Below are 22,822 nucleotides of genomic sequence, written 5' to 3' on the forward strand. Positions count from 1 at the left end.
AGGTGAAAAAACCAAATGGCCGGTGCCAATTCGCCAAGTGGAAAAATTCCTACCAGGCCCCTTGACGGTGACCAACCGAAGTTGTTGATCAGATGGAGAGGCGAAGAGAGGGCAGTCCTGGGGCGCGCTGGGCATAAATAACCCGGGGCCACGCCTCCCTGTCCAGCCGATTGGCTAGGCAGGGAGCTGACGCGCCCAGGGATTCCCTCATTCTCGCAGAGGCTGTAAGCCAGCCCCCACGTGTGTGGGGAGGGCATGGGCCCACAACCCCACCTCCCCTCCAGCTCAGAAGTGGCTTTGTGGCAAAGAAATGGCAGTGCTCTAGCAACCACGCCTGTCTCTGTTTCGATAAGCCCTGCCAACTGGGAAGCTCCCTCCATGCCCAAGAGAGAAGGAAAATGTCAGAAAGGGCATAGTTCAGTGGCAGAGCATACAGTTTGCACGAAGAAGGTCCAAGTTTCAATTCTCAGCATCTCCAGGTTGGGTTGGAAGAGACCCCATCTTTCTTTCCTTCAAGGAACGCAAGTCAAATTACATGATTGTTGTTGTTGTTATTTACCTGCCCTTCACGCAGGTGGCGCTGTGGGTTAAACCACAGAGCCTAGGGCTTGCCGATCGGAAGGTCGGCGGTTCGAATCCCTGCAACGGGGTGAGCTCCCGTTGCTCGGTCCCTGCTCCTGCCAACCTAGCAGTTCGAAAGCATGTCAAAGTGCAAGTAGATAAATAGGTACCACTCTGGCGGGAAGGTAAACGGCGTTTCCATGCGCTGCTCTGGTTCGCCAGAAGCGGCTTAGTCATGCTGGCCACATGACCCGGAAGCTGTACGCCGGCTCCCTCGGCCAATAAAGCGAGATGAGCGCCACAACCCCAGAGTCTGTCACGACTGGACCTAATGGTCAGGGGTCCCTTTACACCCTTTACACCTTAAGGTCCCAGGGTGGGTTACAATATTAGAAACAAAACTGCAGAAATAAGATTAAAATTGCAGAAATAAGAAGGTTCCTGAAAACATACATCTCAAGGGTCAAAAGCTAGGATAAAAAAGTTAATCTTCAGCATTTGCCAGACGCAAGAAGGTGCCTGACACACTTAAGTGCAGAGGGAGTCCCACAACTTAGGGGGCTGCCACAGAGAAGGCTCTGTCCTGGGACATCCCCTGGGCTTCTGGTGGAAAAACCAAGAGGCATTTCCCTCCCACTGTCAATTTTAGTAACTGAGAGGGTCCATAGGGAAGGTTGCCTTCTTTCAGGTACATGGTGTGTTCCACCCCCTCATCGTTTTATCCTTACAGCAACTCTGTGAAAAAAGACTCAGTCTGGCTCAAGATCACTCACTGATCTTTGTGGCAAAGTTGAATTTCATATTCTGCTCTTGGTAACAGGCTAATCTGTTTGTTCTTATTTGTCAGATTTTGTTGAGTATTCCAAAAACTGAAAGCCACCATGGCTCTGACCAGTGCCTTCAAGACTGTTACCAACACACCTGGACTGATCATCTGGAGAATTGAGGTGGGCCAATGAAATTTTCTCAGGTCTCTCCTCTCCCAAGCTATGTAGGGACCTAACTGATGCGGCACCACCTTTTCACTTGTTATTAATTCCACTTGGAGTACCAAACCTGCCATCTAGGTAACTCTTACCTAGCAATGCAAGATGGCCATCTTTCTGAAATTCCAAAGGTGGAGATCACTCCTAAAATTGTACTTACCTGCTGCTGAAAGCTTCAGTTTGCTTAATTTCTATCCTGTGTGTGGTGGCAACTGATTGGCTGCTGTAACATGCATTATGTGGAGCTGCCCTTGAAGATAGTTCAGAAACTGCAGCGAGTCCAGCTTGGATTTTGTCTAGAGCGCATTACACTGAAACTATGGGAACTCCACAAGTTCTGCCTGTAATTCACATCGCTTAGGCCTGAGATACTTAAGAGAGCATCTCCTTCCCCCAGCAACCACTGAGTATTAACAGGGGTAGGCAACCTAAGGCACATGGGCTGGATGCGGCCCAATCCCTTCTCAATCCGGCCTGTGGACAGTCTGGGAATCAGTGTGTTTTTACAGGAGTAGAATGTGTGCTTTAATTTAAAACACATCTCTGGGTTATTTGTGGGGCATAGGAATTCGTTCATCCCCCCCACAAAAAAATATAGTCCGGCCCACCACATAGTCTGAGGGGCGGTGGACCAGCCCATGGCTGAAAGAGATTGCTGACCCCTGCAGTATAACATAGCAGCAATGGATGGAGATAGGGAAGGTCAAATTTTTTTGTGAGCCGGGTGCTGCTGTTAATCAATTTTTTAGCCTTAAGCACTTATTCATACAAGGGACACGGGTGGTGCTGTGGGTTAAACCACAGAGCCTAGGACTTGCCGATCAGAAGGGGGGCGGTTCGAATCCCCGCGACGGGGTGAGCTCCCATTGCTCGGTCCCTGCTCCTGCCAACCTAGCAGTTAGAAAGCACATAAAAGTGCAAGTAGATAAATAGGTACCGCTCTGGCGGGAAGGTAAACGGCATTTCCGTGCACTGCTCTGGTTCTCCAGAAGCGGCTTAGTCATGCTGGCCACATGACCCAGAAGCTGTAGGCCGCCTCCCTCGGCCAATAAAGCGAGATGAGCGCCGCAACCCCAGAGTTGGTCACGACTGGACCTAATGGTCAGGGGTCCCTTTACCTTTACCTTTACTTATTCATATAAGTCTGAAATGTTTTTTTAAAAAGTTTTAAACATTTGTTTTGAATTGAAAGTGTAAATTGAAAGTATTTAATAAGGAAATTGTCTGCATCACCACGGGATGCCTGAGAGAGGGTTGGGGGCATCGATGGTTGGAGACCGTGTCACTGAAGCCACCAAATTGGGTCAGGGGGTTGCTTAATGTACTGTGTTTCTCCTTCCCAGAAAATGGATCTGGTGTTGGTGCCTCCGAAAGCTCATGGCAGCTTCTACGAAGGTGATTGCTACGTCCTCCTCTCGGTAAGCAGAGATCCTTGCTTTTTGGTTTCAGTCACCCCAGTCAGCTCTAGTTTAGCTGCAAAGCCACTCTGAGATGGGCAAAAGGCTCCAGGTTTCTCCCAGCAGCATCCTGCCAAATCCTATTTCTGGAGATACCACTCAACCATATGCCCCATTCGCCTCCAATAGAGGCAGCTGGGAAGTCCAAAAGCCATCCTTCAGAGGCCGGGATTTGTTTAGGGTCTGCCAGCTGCTGACCCCTATAAAAGGTAAAGGGACCCCTGACCATTAGGTCCAGTTGTGACCGACTCTGGGGTTGCGGCGCTCATCTCGCTTTATTGGCCAAGGGAGCCGGCTTACAGCTTCCGGGTCATGTGGCCAGCATGACTAAGCCGCTTCTGGCGAACCAGAGCAGCGCATAGAAACACCGTTTGCCTTCCCGCCGGAGCGGTACCTATTTATCTACATGATGTGCTTTCGAACTGCTAGGTTGGCAGGAACAGGGACCGAGCAATGGGAGCTCACCCCGTCGCGGGGATTCGAACCGCCGACCTTCTGATCGGCAAGTCCTAGGTTCTGTGGTTTAACCCACAGTGCCACCCGCGTCCCTCGACCCTTATCTTAGGTCTAAAATAAATTGGGCATGCAGGCTAACAGGAAAGTCCTGCCTGTGCTGGCTGATTTCAGTTGCTTCAGACCGTTCCAGGACAGCTGTTTACCAGCTGCATGTGGTACACAGGCGGAGACCCTACCTGCCCGCAGACTGTCTTGCCAGAGTGGTGCATGCTCTAGTTATCTCCCGCTTGGACTACTGCAATGCGCTCTACGTGGGGCTACCTTTGAAGGTGACCCTCAAACTACAATTAATCCAGAATGCGACAGCAAGACTGGTGACTGGGAGCGGCCACCGAGACCACATAACACCGGTCTTGAAAGACCTACACTGGCTCCCAGTATGTTTCCGAGCACAATTCAAAGTGTTGGTGGTGACCTTTAAAGCCCTAAACGGCCTCCTTCCAGTATACATGAAGGAGCGTCTCCACCTCCACCATTCTGCCCGGACACTGAGGTCCAGCACCGAGGGCCTTCTGGTGGTTCCCTCACTGCGAGAAGCCAAGCTACAGGGAACCAGGCAGAGGGCCTTCTTGGTAGTGGCACCCACCCTGTGGAATACCCTCCCACCAGATGTCAAAGAGAAAAACAACTACCAGAAGACATCTGAAGGCAGCCCTGTTTAGGGAAGCTTTTAATGTTTAACAGGTTATTATATTTTAGAGTTCTGTTGGAAGCCGCCCAGAGTGGCTGGAGAAACCCAGCCAGATGGGCGGGGTATAAATAAATAATAATAATAATAATAATAACTACAAGTGGACTAACCCAGTCCCTGAACATTTTCTCTTCCAGCGCATCATCCCAAGCACTCAAAGGCAATATTTGCATTTGTAAGCTAAAAACCCAAACCCCACATGCATTGGCAGATAGATGCACATGAACAAAAGGGGTGGGGAATCTGGGGGTCACAGCTCCCACCATTCCTAACCATTGGCCATATTGTCAGGGACTGATGGGAGTTGGAGTCAAACAACATCTGGAGGTGCCGTGCCTGTTCTGCTGTGATCAGCAGGGCATCAGGCAAAGGTCTTTCCCATCACCTACTAATACATGGTGCCAAGGGGGTTACTTGGAACATTCTACCATCAAAGCATGCACCCTCTCACTGTGTCCTTCCCCTAAGTGTGGGGTAAACATGCAAGGCTTTTCCTGTTGCCCACACACATAGGGGGGGGGAAATCAGGATAATTAAAGTGGGTGGGGTAGAATGCCTAATGTTTGCAATGACATCTGCTGGAGAGAGTGATAAATACATTTACACACAGCATACTTCATCCTGCACAGCAATAGGACCTCTTCTTTTTATCTGCTAAGACACAGTTCTTCAAGCTTGGGTCCCCAGATGCTGTTGGACTACAACTCCCATCATCCCCAGGCAGCTTAGCCCAATGGTCAGGGAAGATGGAAGCTGTAGCATCTGAGGACCCAAGGTTGAAGAAGGCCGTCCTAGGAGATGAGCTGGGTCACTCCAAGCTTCTGTTATGGCCAAAAACAATCCCTTAGCTAGTGGCTGCAGACAGTGATGCGCTGCGAAGCTTGAAGAGCAGTGGTGGGCCTTAGGGTGGAATGGCTCCAGGGCAAAGTTTTCCAAACTTGGATTTTCAGCTGTTGTTGGACTACATTTCTCATCACCCCTAACCACTAGCTAGGGATGATGGGAGTTGTAGTCCAAAAAACAGCTGGAGACCCAAATTTAGGAAACCCTGCTGTTGGGATTCTAAGCCAGGAGCAAACTCAGTGCTCAGTCATTCAGGGACTTTGGTTATTATTAGTATGCCCCGCAGAGGATCTTAAGGTCCACAAATAACAACACTTTGGAGGTCCCAAGGCTCAAGGAGGTTAGATTGGTTTCAACTAGAGCCAGGGCCTTTTCAGCACTGGCCCCGATGTGGTGGAACGCTCTGTCACAAGAGACTAGGGCCCTGCGGGACTTGACATCTTTCCTCAGGGCCTGCAAGACAGAGCTGTTCCGCCTGGCCTTTGGTTTGGACTTGGTCTGACCCTTATGTTTCCCTCCCCTTATGGTCTTGATCTATCGGCTACTTTAAAACGAGGCTGCATTTTAAATGGCATTTTAACCTGTATTTTAAATTGGTTTCCCCCCTTCTCTCTTTTCCCCCTATTATGTTTTTACTGTGATTTTATTGGTGTTAGCCGCCCTGAGCCCGGCTCTGGCCGGGGAGGGCGGGGTATAAATAAAATTATTATTATTATTATTATTATTATTATTATTATTATGGTGTGCAAGTCAGGGGTCCCTATGACTGTACTTATTTATCCCAATGATGTCTGTCCCTCCTGCAGACCCGTAAATCGGGCAGCGCCCTGTCCTATGACATCCACTACTGGATTGGGAAACGTTCCTCGCTGGACGAGCAGGGCTGTGCTGCCATCTATACCACCCAGCTGGACGACTACCTCGGTGGGGTTCCCGTGCAGCACCGTGAGGTGCAGGGCCACGAGTCTGAGCTCTTCAAGGGCTACTTCAAGCAAGGTCTCATGTGAGTAAGGGGTCGTCATGGGAATGGCAACATCTCGGCGGGCAGCCCTTTTCTTGTCAATCCAGGCATGGCCGGCCCAAGATGTTTTGCTGCCTGAGCCTCCCTGCAGGGAGGGTCTGTTGTTGTTGTTTAGTCGTTTAGTCGTGTCCCACTCTTCGTGACCCCATGGATCAGAGCACGCCAGGCTCTTCCATTGCCTCCCGCAGTTTGGTCAAACTCATGCTGGTAGCTTCGAGAACACTGTCCCACCATCTCGTCCTCTGTCGTCCCCTTCTCCTTGTGCCCTCCATCTTTCCCAACATCAGGGTCTTTTCCAGGGAGTCTTCTCTTCTCATGTGGCCAAAGTATTGGAGCCTCAGCTTCACGATCTGTCCTTCCAGTGAGCACTCAGGGCTGATTTCCTTCAGAATGGATAGGTTTGTTCTTTGAGTCCCTGGGACTCTCAAGAGTCTCCTCCAGCACCATAATTCAAAAGTACCAATTCTTTGGCGATCAGCCTTCTTTATGGTCCAGCTCTCACTTCCATACATCACTACTGGGAAAACCATAGCTTTAACTATACGGACCTTTGTTGGCAAGGTGATGTCTCTACTTTTTAAGATGCTGTCTAGGTTTGTCATTGCTTTTCTCCCAAGAAGCAGGCGTCTTTTAATTTTGTGGCTGCTGTCACCATCTGCAGTGATCATGGAGCCCAAGAAAGTAAAATCTCTCTCTGCCTCCATTTCTTCCCCTTCTATTTGCCAGGAGGTGATGGGCCCAGTGGCCATGATCTTCATTTTTTTGATGTTGCGCTTCAGACCATATTTTGCGCTCTCCTCTTTCACCCTCATTAAAAGGTTCTTTAATTCCTCCTCAATTTCTGCCATCAAGGTTGTGTCATGCATGCAGGGAGGGTCTAGCCTGCCAGTTTCAGTGTCCCTCAGTTCCCCAACCTCAGTTTCATCACATATCCACATTAATTTGCAGGGGGGGGGGAGGAGTGCTCATGAAATGAAAGCATTTGACTGCACATTTCTCTTTTGTATGCAGATTTTCCTGATATACATATTCGGTCAAATTAGCTTTCCCCCCTGAATATTACACCTCTGTATGTCGTTTTGTTTAAGATGTGCATTTTCGCATAGGTAAAGGTAAAGGGACCCCTGACCATTAGGTCCAGTCGCAAACGACTCTGGGGTTGCGGCGCTCATCTCGCTTTATTGGCAAAGGGAGCTGGCATACAGCTTCTGGGTCATGTGGCCAGCATGACTAAGCCGCTTCTGGCGAACCAGAGCAGCGCACGGAAACACCGTTTACCTTCCTGCCGGAGCAGTACCTATTTTATCTACTTGCATTTTGACTGCTTTTGAACTGCTAGGTTGGCAGGAGCTGGGACCGAGCAACGGGAGCTCACCCCGTCGTGGGGATTCGAACAGCCCACCTTCTGATTGGCAAGCCCTAGGCTCTGTGGTTTAGACCACAGGACCACCCACGTCCCACATTTTCGCATACTTTGCCCCAATTTAATGCATTTTTGTACATGCTTTTCGTTGGAGAACTGCATCGTTTTATTCGGAGAAGTGCCAATTTCAAGGATCGCTGTGTTTCAACAAACATTTTGAGAAGCATTTGTCTTCCCCATCCCTCAAATCCTCTGGGGTTCTTTACAGACATATCAACAGGAAAATGATGTTCTCCTCTTTTAAAACTGGAGAGAGCGGTCACCTCTTGTGCAAGGCTTTAAAAACAAAGGGGTGTTATATTTGCAGGTAATAGTACCTACAAATCATACAATGAAATTTGCATTTCTGAATAAAGTTATGCCAGAGGGTGGATAAAGAAGATGATTGTTTCCTATCATTTAGCAAACAACATGTTGTTCGTTTAGGCAAATCCACCTGCAAACCATTTTACTATTCTGTCTCCTGGTGGTGCTCAGCCACATGACCCACGAGTATTCTTAAGCAAGGAGTGAGATCCATTCTCTGATGCTACTTGTTCCCAGAATCTGGTTACATCTTATTCGAAGCAGCCTCCTCCTGATGTGGATGTTGTGCTTCCAACGACATTTCCACGTGGAAGAGATGGTTGTGTAACAGACTCTCATGCTTTTGACAACTTGCAGTAGCGTGGCAGATGTGGAGGCAATTCTGACGACCACCTCTGTCATGATTTGATTTCCAACTCTTTGTGGCCCCATGGACCAGAGCATGCCAAGCACTCCTGTCTTCCACTGCCTCCCACAGTTTGGTCAAACTCATGTTAGTAGCTTCAAGAACACTGTCAAACCATCTCATCCTCCGTCGTCCCCTTCTCCTTGTTCTCTTTCCCAGCATCAGGGTCTTTTCCAGGGAGTCCTCTCTTCTCATAAGGTGGCCAAAGTATTGGAGCCTCAGCTTCAGGATCTGTCCTTCCAGTGAGTACTCAGGGCTGATTTCCTTCAGAATGGATGCGTTTGATCTTCTTGCAGTCCATGGGACTCTCAAGAGTCTCCTCCAGCACCATAATTCAAAAGCATCCATTCTTTGGCGATCAGCCTTCTTGATAGTCCAGCTCTCACTTCCATACATCTTTTATATAGTGCTTGCTTTATATACAGCTTTTCAGGCGGACCTCACAAAGCTGTTTACATACCATTTTTAAGAAGCATCAACAGAAAATCAAAGAGCCCATGGGATGTGTTCAACTTACTTGCAAAGACAGTAGGACTGGCTTGTTACTTCAGTTTATGTGAAGTCATACACATCGCCATTTAGGGAGTTCGCCCACCCTGTAAAACCATTAAGTTCAGACTCTAAGATAACCTAACCACTGCAGCTTCCTTGTACCTATCCCTCATCAACCACCGTCTCTATACAGTGGTACCTCGGGTTACATACGCTTCAGGTTACATACGCTTCAGTTTACAGACTCCACTAACCCAGAAATAGTGCTTCAGGTTAAGAACATTGCTTCAGGATGAGAACAGAAATAACCCAGAAATAGTGCTTCAGGTTAAGAACTTTGCTTCAGGATGAGAACAGAAATAACCCAGAAATAGTGCTTCAGGTTAAGAACTTTGCTTCAGGATGAGAAGAGAAATAACCCAGAAATAGTGCTTCAGGTTAAGAACTTTGCTTCAGGATGAGAACAGAAATTGTGCTCCAGCGGCGCAGCGGCAGCAGGAGGCCCCATTAGCTAAAGTGGTGCTTCAGGTTAAGAACGGATCTCCAGAACGAATTAAGTACTTAACCCGAGGTACCACTGTATTGGCCTTGTATTGGAATTTTGGGGGAGTTGCCTTGTTAATGTTCTGCTAATATGGTTTTGCAAGAACTGTAATTCTTCTGGGATCAGCTCCCTTAGTGGAATATTTCTTAGTGAGCATATGCACATAAGTGCATGAGCCCAAGGTGCCGGTGTGGGGCAAACTCTGACATCTCATGCTCTGCAACTGCTGGTGTGCATCTTCTCACTGAAAGCTGATGGGCTTTGCTTTCTCACTGTGGCTGACAAAGTACAACCATTAGCAGAAACAGTGGCAGAGCAACATGCTGCCGCCCCCAGAGCGGAGAACAGGCGGGGGCGTGGCTGGTGTGCGTCCCAAGAGCGTGGTGCATCACCTGTGGCACATCGCTCGCAGGGGCGTGGCGTGCGTCCTGGGGGGGCAGCCGCGATGGCACCCTTTCCCCAAATGGTACCCGGTGCGCTGCGTTCTCCTGCCCCCCCCTCGTACGCCAGTGAGCAGAAGGATTTCCATTTGCCCAGCTGAGCTTCTCCTCCCTCTCCTCCCCCCATTTGCCCCCTCCTCAAATCTACTTCAGAAGTAAGTGCCCCCCCTGCTTAAAATGTTGAGTCCCCACTCTGCCAAGAAGAAGCTCACTGGGTGACCTTGAGCCAATCACTGTCTCTCAGGTTTGTTGTGATGACACAGCGGGGAGGGGAGGCGAGAACCATGTTACACCACCTTGAGCTCCTTTCCCCTCCCCAAATCTTTTTATTAGTTTTCCAAATTTATAACAAACATAAAAGAAAAACATTACATTACAATATAAAAAAAGAAAACAAACAAACATTTATCCTAATTGTTAAAATCCCACTGTTGTTATCATTGTTAGATGACTTCCTCGAATCCCCCTGGCTGAGTTTCCATATAACTCATTGTAGCAGTTTTCCAATACTACTTTTAAATAAGATTAACTTAATCAATTAACATCTTTCTTTCTTTTCATATTGTCTTCTATCCATAATGTTATATAGTTTAACATATTTAACTCCTAGGCCAATTTGGTACTTACGAGCAGTTCCGCTAATGTTATCTTAGAATATTTAACTAAATAGTCCTTAAATTTCTTCCATTCTTCTTGATACTCCTCCTCTTTCTGTTTGTGGATTCTTCCCGTCAGGTTGACCAGCTCCAAAAAGTCCATCATCTTCATCTGCCATTCCTCCACTCTTGGTATTTCTTGTAGTTTCCAATTTTTGGCTAACAAAATTCTTGCTTACTTGAGCTCCTCGGATGAAAAGGTGGCATATAAATGTAATAAATTTGGTATATAATAATAATAATAATAATAATAATAATAATAATATCTTTATTGTCATTGCCCCCTCTCGGGGACAACGAAATTACTTGACTGCTCCATAAAAACACTAATTAAAACAATACAGTATAGTACAGCAAGGAAGATTAGATGACTTTCAAAGTCCAGGCTTCTCATTCAGGGCCGAGATCGCTCTGGAGAAGAAGCTGTTCTTAAGACGGCTCATTCTTGTCTTCATCGTCCTGTATCTCCGTCCCGACGGCAGAAGCTCGAAGAGACAGTGACCAGGATGCGATGGATCTTTTACTATGTCCAGTGCCTTCCTATGGCACCTTGTGGCATAAATCTGCTCTAAGGTGGAGTGTGGGCAGCCAACAATGCTCTCTGCTGCCTTAACAACTCTGCACAACCCCATCCTGTCCTGGGTAGTACAGCTTATATAAATGTAATAAAGAAAGAAATAGTCTGGGAAGGGCTGAACCTCAAGTACTCTGCATTACTTATTAACTCCACTAGATGGGGATAAAGCGCCAAATCTCTGTGAGGCTGACTTTCCTACCTACTGAAAAGTGCCATATATTTGCTTCATGTTGCCGCGGAAATTTCCCCAACCCTTCTTGCTTCTTAAAGGAAATCCTTTTGTATGAGCCAAAACCGAAGCATCCTTAAAATCCCCATCATTTAACTTGCTGCCCCAACCATTTCCCATAGACATTGCCTTTAGGCTGGTTACCACAGCAGCAGGAATCTTATAAAGACGTCTTAAATTGTTTAAAGGTAAAGGGTAAACGGACCACTGACCATTAAGTCCAGTTGCGGACGACTCTGGGGTTGTGGCGCTCATCTCGCTTTACTGGCCGAGGGAGCCGGTGTTTGTCCGCAGACAGTTTTTCTGGGTCATGTGGCCAGCATGACTAAGCCGCTTCTGGCGAACCAGAGCAGCGCACGGAAACGCCGTTTACCTTCCCACCGGAACGGTACCTATTTATCTACTTGCACTTTGTGCTTTCGAACTGCTAGGTTGGCAGGAGCAGGGACTGAGCAACAGGAACTCACCCCGTAGCGGGGATTCAAACCACCAACCTTCTGATCGGCAAGCCCTAGGCTCTGTGGTTTAGACCACAGCACCACCCGCGTCCCCTTAAATTGTTTACTCATTGGAAAAAAAAACATTAACTGGGTTGACAGTGCAACCCTATGCTTTTTTACTCAGAAGGAAGACCCGGTGATTCTTGCTCTCAGCAGAACATGCTTAGGATGGGAGCCTAAATCTGCATATGAACAAAATAATACTTTCAAAGCGGGTTGGGAAGCCCCCCCTTTTTGTTTTAGATGTTGCATGGATGTGTCACAGAAGCCACAGTCTTGGCAGAGGCACGTTCCCTCCTGTATCTTCCAAGATGGCACCCGGCAACCACAGTTCTTATAAGTATATTAAAAATAGCCAAGTTTTTAAGCGTGTTGTATGATTACTTGGCCAACCTAGCAGTTCGAAAGCACGTCAAAGTGCAAGTAGATAAATAGGTACCGCTCCGGCGGGAAGGTAAATGGTGTTTCTGTGCACTGCTCTGGTTCGCCAGAAGAGACTTAGTCATGCTGGCCACATGACCCGGAAGCTGTACGCCGGCTCCCTCGGCCAATAAAGTGAGATGAGCGCCGCAACCCCAGAGTCGGTCACGACTGGACCTAGTGGTCAGGGGTCCCTTTCCCTTTACCTTATGATTAATTGGGGTCATAGGAGCCCAGGGGGGCCAGGGTGCTTGGGCACCCACAATAATATAACTGGGGGGGCCAGGCACCCACAAAGTCAATGAGAAAAGCCAGAGAGAGGCAGCCAGTCAGCCTCTGTGGCACTGCATCCGAGAGAGAAGCAGTCCAGTTCTGCCCTCTGCAGCCAGCGGGTGAGGCACCCTTGTCCGGATTTTTTTTGTGGGGGCTCAGATGCAGAGAAAGAGGCTCTCTGCCTCCGCATCCAAGCTCCTCCCCACGGAGTTGCATTTTTGGAAGAGCCCTCATTACGGTGAAGGGCACCCACAATTCTGAGGGTGAGATGGTGTCCCTGATTGGTGCTACAGTGGTACCTCGGTTTTCGAACATAATCCATTCCGGAAGACCGTTCAACTTCCAAAACGTTTGAAAACAGAGGCGCAAAGGGCGGTCTGCAAATTCAATGGGGGAAATTGGAAAAAAAACTCAGCGGAAGCTGTTCTGTTTCCAAGGTGCGTTCAAAAACGGAAGCATTTACCGTATGTTTTGCTCTATAAGACTCACTTTTTCCCTCCTAAAAAGTAAGGGGAAATGTGTGTGCGTCTTATGGAGCAAATGCAGGCTGCACGGCTAAGCCAGAAACTAGAACAGCTAGAGGGATTGCTGCTTTCGCTGCACAGCGATCCCTCTTGCTGTTCTGGCTTCTGAGATTCAGAATATTTTTTTTCTTGTTTTCCTCCTTCAAAAACTAGGTGCGTCTTGTGGTCTGGTGCCTCTTATAGGGCGAAAAATACGGTGCTTCCAGGTTTTCAGCATTTGAAAACCAAAACATTCGGCTTCCAAGACGCTCGAAAACCGAGGTACCACTGTATCTCTCTCTCTCTCTCTCTCTCTCTCTCTCTCTCTCTCACACACACACACACACACACACACACACATTTAAAATCAATACATCTAACTGAAGCCACAGTGAAATGATTACCACAGCATTGGTTGGATATTTCTCTGCTCATCCTTTGCTAGTTCTTCCGTAGCCGGAAGTCACAAGTGATCATTCCTAATTTTCTGGAGCAGGTAGTTACCCAGCCTGCACAGTTCTCACACCCCTCTCCCCCAAACAGCTACAAGAAAGGGGGTGTTGCGTCTGGGCTGAACCACGTGGAGACCAATGTCTACAACGTCAAGCGTCTGTTGCACGTCAAGGGCAAGAGGAATGTGATAGCTGCAGAGGTGAGTTGTCCCTGCCCCCCCATCTGAAAGTGCTCTCAGCTTCTGGTTGGCTTGCTCTAACTCGCCGCTTCCCTCTCTTCCCTGCCCCTGTCTCCTGCCTTCAACACTCGCAGGTGGAGATGAGCTGGGACAGCTTCAATGTTGGCGACGTTTTCCTACTGGACCTTGGCAAAGTCATTGTGCAATGGAATGGGCCACAGAGCAACAAGCAGGAGCGCATGAAGGTGTGGGCTGTCTTGAGTTTATACTTCCTTGAGGTTCTGACTGAGGGCCAAACTACATGTTAAAGTGGGCACACCAGGTTTGGAGGTGTTGTTTTTTAACAGTCTAAAACAGTCATCATCATCATCATCATCATCATCATCATCATCATCATAATTTATTATTTATACCCCGCCCATCTGGCTGGGCTTCCCCAGCCACTCTGGGCAGCTTCCAAGAAAATATTAAAATACTGTAATACATCAAACATTAAAAGCTTCCCTAAATAGGGCTGCCTTCAGATGTCTTCTAAAGGTCTGGTAGTTGTTGTTCTCTTTGACATCTGGTGGGAGGGCGTTCCACAGGGAAGGTGCCACTACCGAGAAGGCCCTCTGCCTGGTTCCATGTAACTTGGCTTCTCGCAGTGAGGGAACTGTCAGAAGGCCCTCGGTGTTGGACCTCAGTGTCCAGGCAGAACGATGGGGGTGGAGACGCTCCTTCAGATATACTGGACCAAGGCCGTTTAGGGCTTTAAAGGTCAGCACCAACACTTTGAATTGTGCTCAGAAATGTACTGGGAGCCAATGTAGGTCTTTCAAGACCGGTGTTATGTGGTCTCGGCGGCCGCTCCCAGTCACCAGTCTAGCTGCCGCATTCTGGATTAGTTGTAGTTTCCGAGTCACCTTCAAAGGTAGCCCCACGTAGAGTGCATTGCAGTAGTCCAAGCGCGAGATAACTAGAGCATGCACCTCTCTGGCAAAGCAGTCCGCAGGCAGATAGGGTCTCATCCTGCGTACCAGATGGAGCTGGTAAACAGCTGCCCTGGACACAGATTTGACCTGCGCCTCCTTGGACAGCTGTGAGTCCAAAATGACTCCCAGGTTGCGCACCTGGTCCTTCAGGGGCACAGTTACCCCATTCAGGACCAGGGAATCCTCCACACCCGCCCGCCTCCTGTCCCCCAAAAATAGTACTTCTGTCTTGTCAGGATTCAACCTCAATCTGTTAGCCGCCATCCAACCATCCAACCTTCTTAGCCTTGGTTCTCCAGATGTTGCTCGACTACAACTCTCATCACCCCTGCCCACTGGTCCTGTTAGCCAGGGATGATGGGAGCTGCAGTCCAGCAACATCTGGAGACCCAAGTTTGGGAAACTCTGGTGTAGACCGAGCCACAGAGAGGTTGAGAAAGGCTGGTCTAAAGCTTTTACTTTGTGCCACAGCATAAGTCCGCACCATCAACATCAAGCCGCAATTACTCACTGAGGAAAAACTTGCAGGCTTACATTTTTTGATGCTTTAAGAGTTTCTTTGCTAAGAGGAAGGCAAAACTAGGAGCAGGGAAAAGAAGAAGGCTGGGAGCATTTGTTTGTTGTCGGCTGCTCAGTTTGAATAGTAATAATAAATAATAATTTTTTATTTATACCCCACCCTTCCCGGTTCCAAAACCGGGCTCAGGGAGGCTAACAACAAATTTAAAACACTTAATTGTAAAAGCAAGAGCCCCCCTTGTTAAATCTCTGACATCTCCAGCGTGGGCAAGACTGTTAGATGGACTACGTGGTCTGATTTGGTCGTGTGCTCCTCATGTGTTCCTTAGGCGATGCTTCTGGCCAAAGATATCCGTGACCGAGAGCGTGGGGGCCGGGCTGAGATCGGGGTGGTGGAGGGCGAGGTGGAAGAAGCCAGTCCAGACTTGATGAAGGTGATGGAGAACGAGCTTGGGGAGAGGTTTCAGGAAATCCGACCTGCCATTCCTGATGAGGTGGTGGACCAGCAGCGGAAGACAAACGTCTCACTCTATCGGTAGGTCAATAAGACTTCTCTTTTGCATGCGAAGCTCAGTGGCAGTTGTCACTGATGCGGCAGGGGAGTGAAAGAGGTACCGTATTTTTTGCTCTATAAGACTCACTTTTTCCCTCCTAAAAAGTAAGGGGAAATGTGTGTGCGTCTTATGGAGCGAATGCAGGCTGCGCAGCTATCCCAGAAGCCAGAACAGCAAGAGGGATTGCTGCTTTCACTGCACAGCGATCCCTCTTGCTGTTCTGGCTTCTGAGATTCAGAATATTTTTTTTCTTGTTTTCCTCCTCCAAAAACTAGGTGCGTCTTGTGGTCTGGTGCTTCTTATAGAGCGAAAAATACGGTATTTAGTGCTCATAGAATAGACTGAAAGAAGGAAAATAAGGTTCCCATTTTTGCTTTCAAAAATCCCGCCTGCTAGCAGAGCTAGGAGAAGGGGACATTTTGGAAGCTGCTGGGGAAGAGGAAGGGGGGAAGGAAAGAGGTGGGCAGGGCCCCCCCAAGGAAGCGGCAAGAAGAGGCAAAGTCTCAACATGGTACTGAGATCAGTCTTTATGAATAGTAATAGTCTCAATGTGATCTGGTTGACCGAAGCAAATAAGTGATGGCTCCCTTGGGTGCTGGCAAGTCTTTGGGTGGATTCACGCAAACATGTTCATCACTCAATGACTTGACCATTCCATGATTTGCAGCAGAATGTGTGAAAAAGCATTGCGATGTGGGGGGGTGATATTTGATGTGATGGCTGCCCTTCACATATGTGCCCTCAGTTGGCATTGCAGCTATCGAAAACATGAATTCACTTGAGGAGGGACAGGGACTTGAAGGGAGATGAGTAAAATTTTAGGGGGACTTTAGAGGAAATGCTTGGGGGAGTTGGTCAATCTGTCAAATGCAGAAGCTAAAGAGCAGACAAAACTCTCTTCCTCCCTCCCTCTCGCCTCTCTTCTAGTGTCTCAGACTCCGGAGGGAAAATGCAAGTCACAGAAGAAGCCAAACGGCCCCTCATGCAGGATATGCTGAGCCATGACGTAAGTCCGAAATGGGGGTGTGCGTTCTTCAGGTGTAGTGGTTAAGAGCAGTAGGCTCGTAATCTGGTGAACCGGGTTCGCTTCCCCGCTCCTCCACATGCAGCTGCTGGGTGACCTTGAGCCAGTCACACTTCTCTGAAGTCTCTCTGGAATGGATCCCGTTCATATCCAGAGGTACCACTCTACGGGCAACTTCCCATTCACGCATGTGTTACGTTCCAGGTCATTGGTGGGTTGCACATATGCCTGCCCCATCCTGCCCCCCCCCTGCACTGTTCTGTCCCTGTTCTGTCCCCTTCCAGGACCAAAAACAGTGTGAGTGTCAACGGTCGCACATGCCTTGAATGTGTGCAAAATGGGAGCTGCCTGTACTCAATTCTGAGTACATGTTCTTGGAAACATTTGCTGAAACCTATAAATGGCTCTCACACACCACAATTCTTTCCCTCAAAGAATTCTGGGCACTGTAGTTCATTAATGATTGCTGGAAATTGCCATTTGTAAACTGCAGTGCCCAGAATTAACAGAAATAATGTCTTTTGCGTGTGCTTTCATAGTGTTTGCACAGCCCCAGTATACTCTACTACAGTGGTGTCCAAACTTTTTTCAAAGAGGGCCAGATTTGATAATAATAATAATTTATTATTTATACCCCGCCCATCTGGCTGAGTTTCCCCAGCCACTCTGGGCGGCTTCCAACTGAATATTAAAAACAATACAGCATTAGACATTAAAAACTTCCCTAAAGAGGGCTGCCTTCAGTTGTCTTTTAAAAGTAAAATAGTTGTTTATTGCCTTGACATCTGCTGGGAGGGCGTTCCACAGGGCAGGTGCCACTACCGAGAAGGCCCTCTGCCTGGTTCCCTGTAACCTTACTTCTCGCAATGAGGGAACTGCCAGAAGGCCCTCTGCGCTGGACCTCAGTGTCCGGGCTGAACGATGGGGGTGGAGACACTCCTTCAGGTATACAGGACCGAGGCCGTTTAGGGCTTTAAAGGTCAGCACCAACACTTTGAATTGTGCTCGGAAACGTACTGGGAGCCAATGCAGATCTCTCAGGACCGGTGTTATGTGGTCCCGGCAGCCACTCCCAGTCACCAGTCTAGCTGCCGCATTCTGGATTAATTGCAGTTTCCGGGTGACCTTCAAAGGTAGTGAAGATGAAGTGAAGGGCCGTGAGGGCTAACCAAAGTTGTTGAACTTTTTATGAATTTACCCCAAATTTGGTGAGCTTTTTTTTAGGATTGAAGTTGTTGAGCAATAAACCGACCCCAGGAAATAAACTGACCGAATTAGGCCCCCAAACAGGCTTTGGACATGCCTGCTCCACTATCAGACCACATGTAAATCTGCCACATGTGTTTCTTTTACTTTCCCCACCTGCTGGCCATAAGACGTGGCTGGCATTCAGAAGCCACATGTGAACTGACTAGCCAGCAATCTGAGACAGCTGGTCTAGAGTGGCAGCTGTTGGCCATTTTCATGAGCATAAGATTGCCTCTCCCAACATTTTTTTTTAAAATCTTGTCTCTATTCTCTTCCCCGTCATCAACCTCAGGTTTAGACATTCCTCTTGCCTGTTTACGTAAGAGGTGGGTGGGGAACCAAGGATTTATAGTTTTCGCCCATTTTACACAGAAACACACGAAACCAATCGAGGAGCTGCGAGAAATTCTTCCTGTGCTAATCATAAACTTCTCATTTGTGCCTTAGGACTACTACATTCTGGATCACGGTGGGATGAAAATCTACGTCTGGAAGGGCAAAGGAGCCTCTAAGATGGAGAAGCAAACAGCCATGTCTAAGGCCTTGGTATGGCACGAGAATTCAGCTAAGCTGCAATTTTGTTATGATTTTAAATGACCAAGTTGTAAGCAGATGGGAAATGCAGAGACAGAAAGATGTGTATATAATTCTTTAAAAAACGCAAGGTTGGAAGGTGAACCAGTTTTGCATGTTCCAATTTACCAGGGACTGCCTCTGTTTTCTAGTATTTGTCACTATCCTTATTTAGCCTTTTGGAGGATATGTGGAAGATGCCTTTAAGGAGCTTTTGTTAGGGTGTGCTAACTTCCCTTCCAGCCGCCCCCTTCTCTTGCCGCTGCCAGTAATTGCTTAACATGGTTGTCAAACAACCATAAAACACACAGCCTGACTGCAGTTGCTGTGGCTTATTTCAGGCCTGTTGGCAGAAACGGAAGGTTTACTGGGATTATTATTCCTCCCCCATGCTCAGTTTTTTAAAAAATAAGCTGTAGAACCACATTTAGCCTGCAGTCCTGAGTTTCACTGTCCCTGCTATAAATCTATTTTTCACTTTTATGTTCCCACCTTTACATTTATGTCCAAGGAATTCAGTGTGGCACGGGTGCTTCTCTCGCTCCCAATTTTATCCTCACAACAACACTGTGAGGAGATGAATTAGGCTGAGAGATGGTGACTGGGGATTTGGAGCCTGGTCTCCCAGTTCCTGGGGATGCGGGTGGCGCTGTGGGTTAAACCACAGAGCCTGGGACTTGCCAATCAGAAGGTTGGCAGTTCAAATCCCCGCGACGGGGTGAGCCCCCATTGCTCGGTCCCTGCTCCTGCCAACCTAGCAGTTCGAAAGCACATCAAAGTGCAAGTAGATAAATAGGTACCGCTCCAGCGGGAAGGTAAACAGCGTTTCTGTGCGCTGCTCTGGTTCGCCAGAAGCAGCTTAGTCATGCTGGCCACATGACCCAGAAACTGTATGCCAGCTCCCTTGGCCAATAAACCGAGATGAGCGCCGCAACCCCAGAGTCGGTCATGACTGGACCTAATGGTCAGGGGTCCCTTTACCTTTACCTCCCAGTTCCTAGTCCAACACCACACTGGTTCTCTTTCAGTAGCAACATGCTGAAGGCTGCAGAGGAAACCTGCGCTAGAGGCAGGACCCAAAGCCTATCCTTCCTTCCTTCCTTCCTTGCTTGTTACAGGAATTTGTTCAGATGAAAGGCTACCCTCCGAGCACTAACCTGGAGACGGTTCATGATGGGGCAGAGTCAGCCATGTTCAAGCAGCTGTTCCAGAAATGGACAGTCCAGGACCAGACTGTGGGGCTAGGAAGAACCTACAACGTTGGCAAAATTGGTAAGGATGTGCAGAGACATGCCTCGGATCCTTTGGGCAATTGGCAAGGAGCTGCATAGACACCTCCCTCTCCACCCCTGGTTCAGGCCAATTCTGGTTTGCATTCTGTCATTCCCAGTTGCCATTGTCTGGAGGTGCAGGTCAATTCTGTGTCCAGGGGAGCTGTCTACCAGCTCCATTTGGTACGCAGGCTGAGACCCTTCCTGCCCACAGACTGTCTTGCCAGAGTGGTGCATGCTCTAGTTATCTTCTGCTTAGACTACTGCAATGTGCTCTACGTGGGGCTAGCTTTGAAGGTTACCCAGAAAATACAATTAATCCAGAATGCGGCAGCTAGACTGGTGACTGGGAGCGGCCGTCTGAAAGACATACATTGGCTCCCAGTACGTTTCCGAGCACAATTCAAAGTGTTGGTGCTGACCTTTAAAGCCCTAAACCAGGCTCCCTCAAACTTGGCCCTCCAGATGTTTTGAGATACAGTTCCCATCATCCCTGACCACTGGTCCTGCTAGCTAGGGATCATGGGAGTTGTAGGCCAAAAACATCTGGAGGGCCGAGTTTGAGGAAGCCTGCCCTGAACGGCCTCGGCCCAGTATACCTGAAGGAGCGTCTCCACCCCTATTGTTCAGCCCGGACACTGAGATCCAGCGTCGAGGGCCTTCTGGCCGTTCCCTCCCTGCGAGAAGTGAGGTTACAGGGAACCAGACAGAGGGCCTTCTGGGTAGTGGTGCCCACCCTGTGGAACACCCTCCCATCAGATGTCAAGGAAATAAGCAACTATCTGACTTTTAGAAGACATCTGAAAGCAGCCCTGCTTAGGGAAGTTTTTAATGTTTGATCTTTTATTGTGTTTTTAATGTTCTGTTGGGAACCGCCCAGAGTGGCTGGGGAAACCCAGCCAGATGGGTGGAGTATAAATAATAAATTATCATCATCATCATCATTATGATTAGCATCTTTAGGTTTTCAGCAATTTTGGCCAAGAGGTTGCAATTTCTCCTAGCCTTGTTGCGACCCTTGTACTTGTCTCCAGGCCCGAGGGATCATGCACCCCACTTGGCAAAACCTCGTTCTGATGGATGCCAGCTGCTTCCTCCCTTTGACAGATGTTTCTTTTCCAGCTAAGGTTGCCCAGGAGAAATTTGATGCCACCCTCTTGCACGCCCGACCAGAGTTGGCAGCCCAGGAGAGAATGGTAGATAGCGGGGAAGGAAAAGTGGAGGTAAGAGTTATGAGCCCCAATCCCAGAATGGAAGCTTGATGTCTTGTTGGCTCTCTAGTGAGTACAGTGGAAGAAGAAGAGTTTGGATTTGATATCTCGCTTTATCACTACCCGAAGGAGTCTCAAAGCGGCTAACAATCTCCTTTTCCCTTCCTCCCCCACAACAAACACTCTGTGAGGTGAGTGGGGCTGAGAGACTTCAGAGAAGTGTGACTGGCCCAAGGTCACCCAGCAGCTGCATGTGGAGGAGCGGAGACACAAACCCGGTTCACCAGATTACGAGTCCACCGCTCTTAACCACTACACCACACTGCCTCTTGGTACCTCAGGTTACGAATTTAATTCATTCCAGAGGGCCATTTTTTTATTATTAATTAAATTTTATTTAACATAATTATCACAAAATACAAGCAAAATGCATACAAATACATGCATACATATATTTTTCAGATAAGCGCACATATATAAAAAAGAACAAAAAAAGAAAAAAGGAAGAAAAGAAAAAGAAAAAATAAGAAGAAAAATTGGAAGAAGAAGAAAAATTGGAAGAATTTCTTTCCAATTTATTCTACAAATATCCCAGAGGTCCATTCTTAACTCACAACTGTTCTTAACCTGAGGCGCGCTTTCGCTAATGGTGCCTCCTGCTGCCGCCGTGCCACCGGCATGCGATTTTCGTTCTCATCCTGGGGCAAAGTTTGTAACCCGAGGTACTACTTCTGGGTTAGCGGAGTTTGTAACCCAAGGTGTTTGTAACCCGAGGTACCACTGTACAGGTGCCCCACATTTGCATACAATATTTTTCTCTTCTTTTATATTTCCAAAATAACATACTAGCACAGAGGTGATTGATATGCTCCAGTAGTGAATGATTGTGGTACTCTGATACTGGAAGTGAGGTTGGGCGAGTCACAGTCACCTTGGCTGCCATTGGCTTAGCGCAGGCATAGGCAAACTCCGGCCCTCCAGATGTTTGGGACTACAATTCCCATCATCCCTGACCAGTGGTCCTGTTAGCTAGGGATGATGGGAATTGTAGTCCCAAACATCTGGAGGGCCGGAGTTTGCCTATGCCTGGCTTAGCTGCTGTGATGTCACACAGAGGGGTCTGGCAGCCTAAGGCTTAGCAACCGGAGGGGAGGGGATTTGCAAAGCCTTAAAAGTCATTAGCAACAAACGGCTGAAAACTTGTTGTTTAGGAATGTGAATAATAATAATAATAATAATAATAATAATAATAATAATAATAATTTATTTATTTATACCCCGCCCATCTGGCTGGGTTTCCTCAGCCACTCTGGGCGGCTTCCAACTGAATATTAAGAACAATACAGTATTAGACTGTAATGCTAATTCATCTGTAATGTTTCTACCATATTGCTTTTGCACCTTCCGCAGAGTTTCTACAAAAGGTTTTTAAAAAAATAATAATTGCCATTTCATGGCAGGAAAAGGCAATTCTGCAGCCAGAGATGTTCAGAGTAGGAAAAATTGCATTGTTGTCTTAATTGGCACAATATAATCTGGGTACAGAATGCGATGGTTTAGCTCTTAGGAGTTGATGTTCCTTGGAATTTATTTTGTGTTCATTCACAAGTCACAAGAGCTGGGATGTTGGAAGTGTGAAATCTACAGTAAAAGGTAAAGGTAAAGGGACCCCTGACCATTAGGTCCAGTTGTGGCCGACTCTGGGGTTGCGGTGCTCATCTCGCTTTATTGGCCAAGGGAGCCGGCATACAGCTTCTGGGTCATGTGGCCAGCATGACTAAGCCGCTTCTGGCGAACCAGAGCAGCGCATGGAAACGCCGTTTACCTTCTTGCCGGAGCGGTACCTATTTATCTACTTGCACTTTGACATGCTTTCGAACTGCTAGGTTGGCAGGAGCAGGGACTGAGCAACGGGAGCTCACCCCGTTGCGGGGATTCGAACTGCCAACCTTCTGATCGGCAAGTCCTAGGCT

At 48.0% G+C, this 22,822-nt stretch overlaps 2 protein-coding genes across 3 annotated transcripts in view; one reads left to right on the forward strand and one right to left on the reverse strand.

Annotated features, from left to right (window-relative positions):
• EEF1AKMT3 (EEF1A lysine methyltransferase 3) overlaps positions 1-22,822 on the reverse strand; it is a 111,786-nt gene that overhangs the window by 49,766 nt on the left and 39,198 nt on the right. The window lies entirely within an intron of this gene.
• Positions 1-22,822, forward strand: part of AVIL (advillin) — a 45,800-nt gene that overhangs the window by 5,381 nt on the left and 17,597 nt on the right. For both annotated transcript variants that reach the window (XM_053372590.1, XM_053372580.1), the window contains exons 2-11: positions 1,409-1,508; positions 2,891-2,965; positions 5,861-6,057; positions 13,388-13,496; positions 13,610-13,720; positions 15,298-15,503; positions 16,450-16,528; positions 18,242-18,340; positions 19,486-19,639; positions 20,761-20,861. In XM_053372590.1, the coding sequence (XP_053228565.1) occupies positions 1,443-1,508; positions 2,891-2,965; positions 5,861-6,057; positions 13,388-13,496; positions 13,610-13,720; positions 15,298-15,503; positions 16,450-16,528; positions 18,242-18,340; positions 19,486-19,639; positions 20,761-20,861 (1,197 nt within the window). In that variant the 5' untranslated portion in view covers positions 1,409-1,442. The remainder of the gene's footprint in view (positions 1-1,408; positions 1,509-2,890; positions 2,966-5,860; positions 6,058-13,387; positions 13,497-13,609; positions 13,721-15,297; positions 15,504-16,449; positions 16,529-18,241; positions 18,341-19,485; positions 19,640-20,760; positions 20,862-22,822) is intronic.

The sequence above is a fragment of the Podarcis raffonei genome, chromosome 2, assembly GCF_027172205.1.
Source record: "Podarcis raffonei isolate rPodRaf1 chromosome 2, rPodRaf1.pri, whole genome shotgun sequence".
NCBI lineage: Eukaryota > Metazoa > Chordata > Lepidosauria > Squamata > Lacertidae > Podarcis > Podarcis raffonei.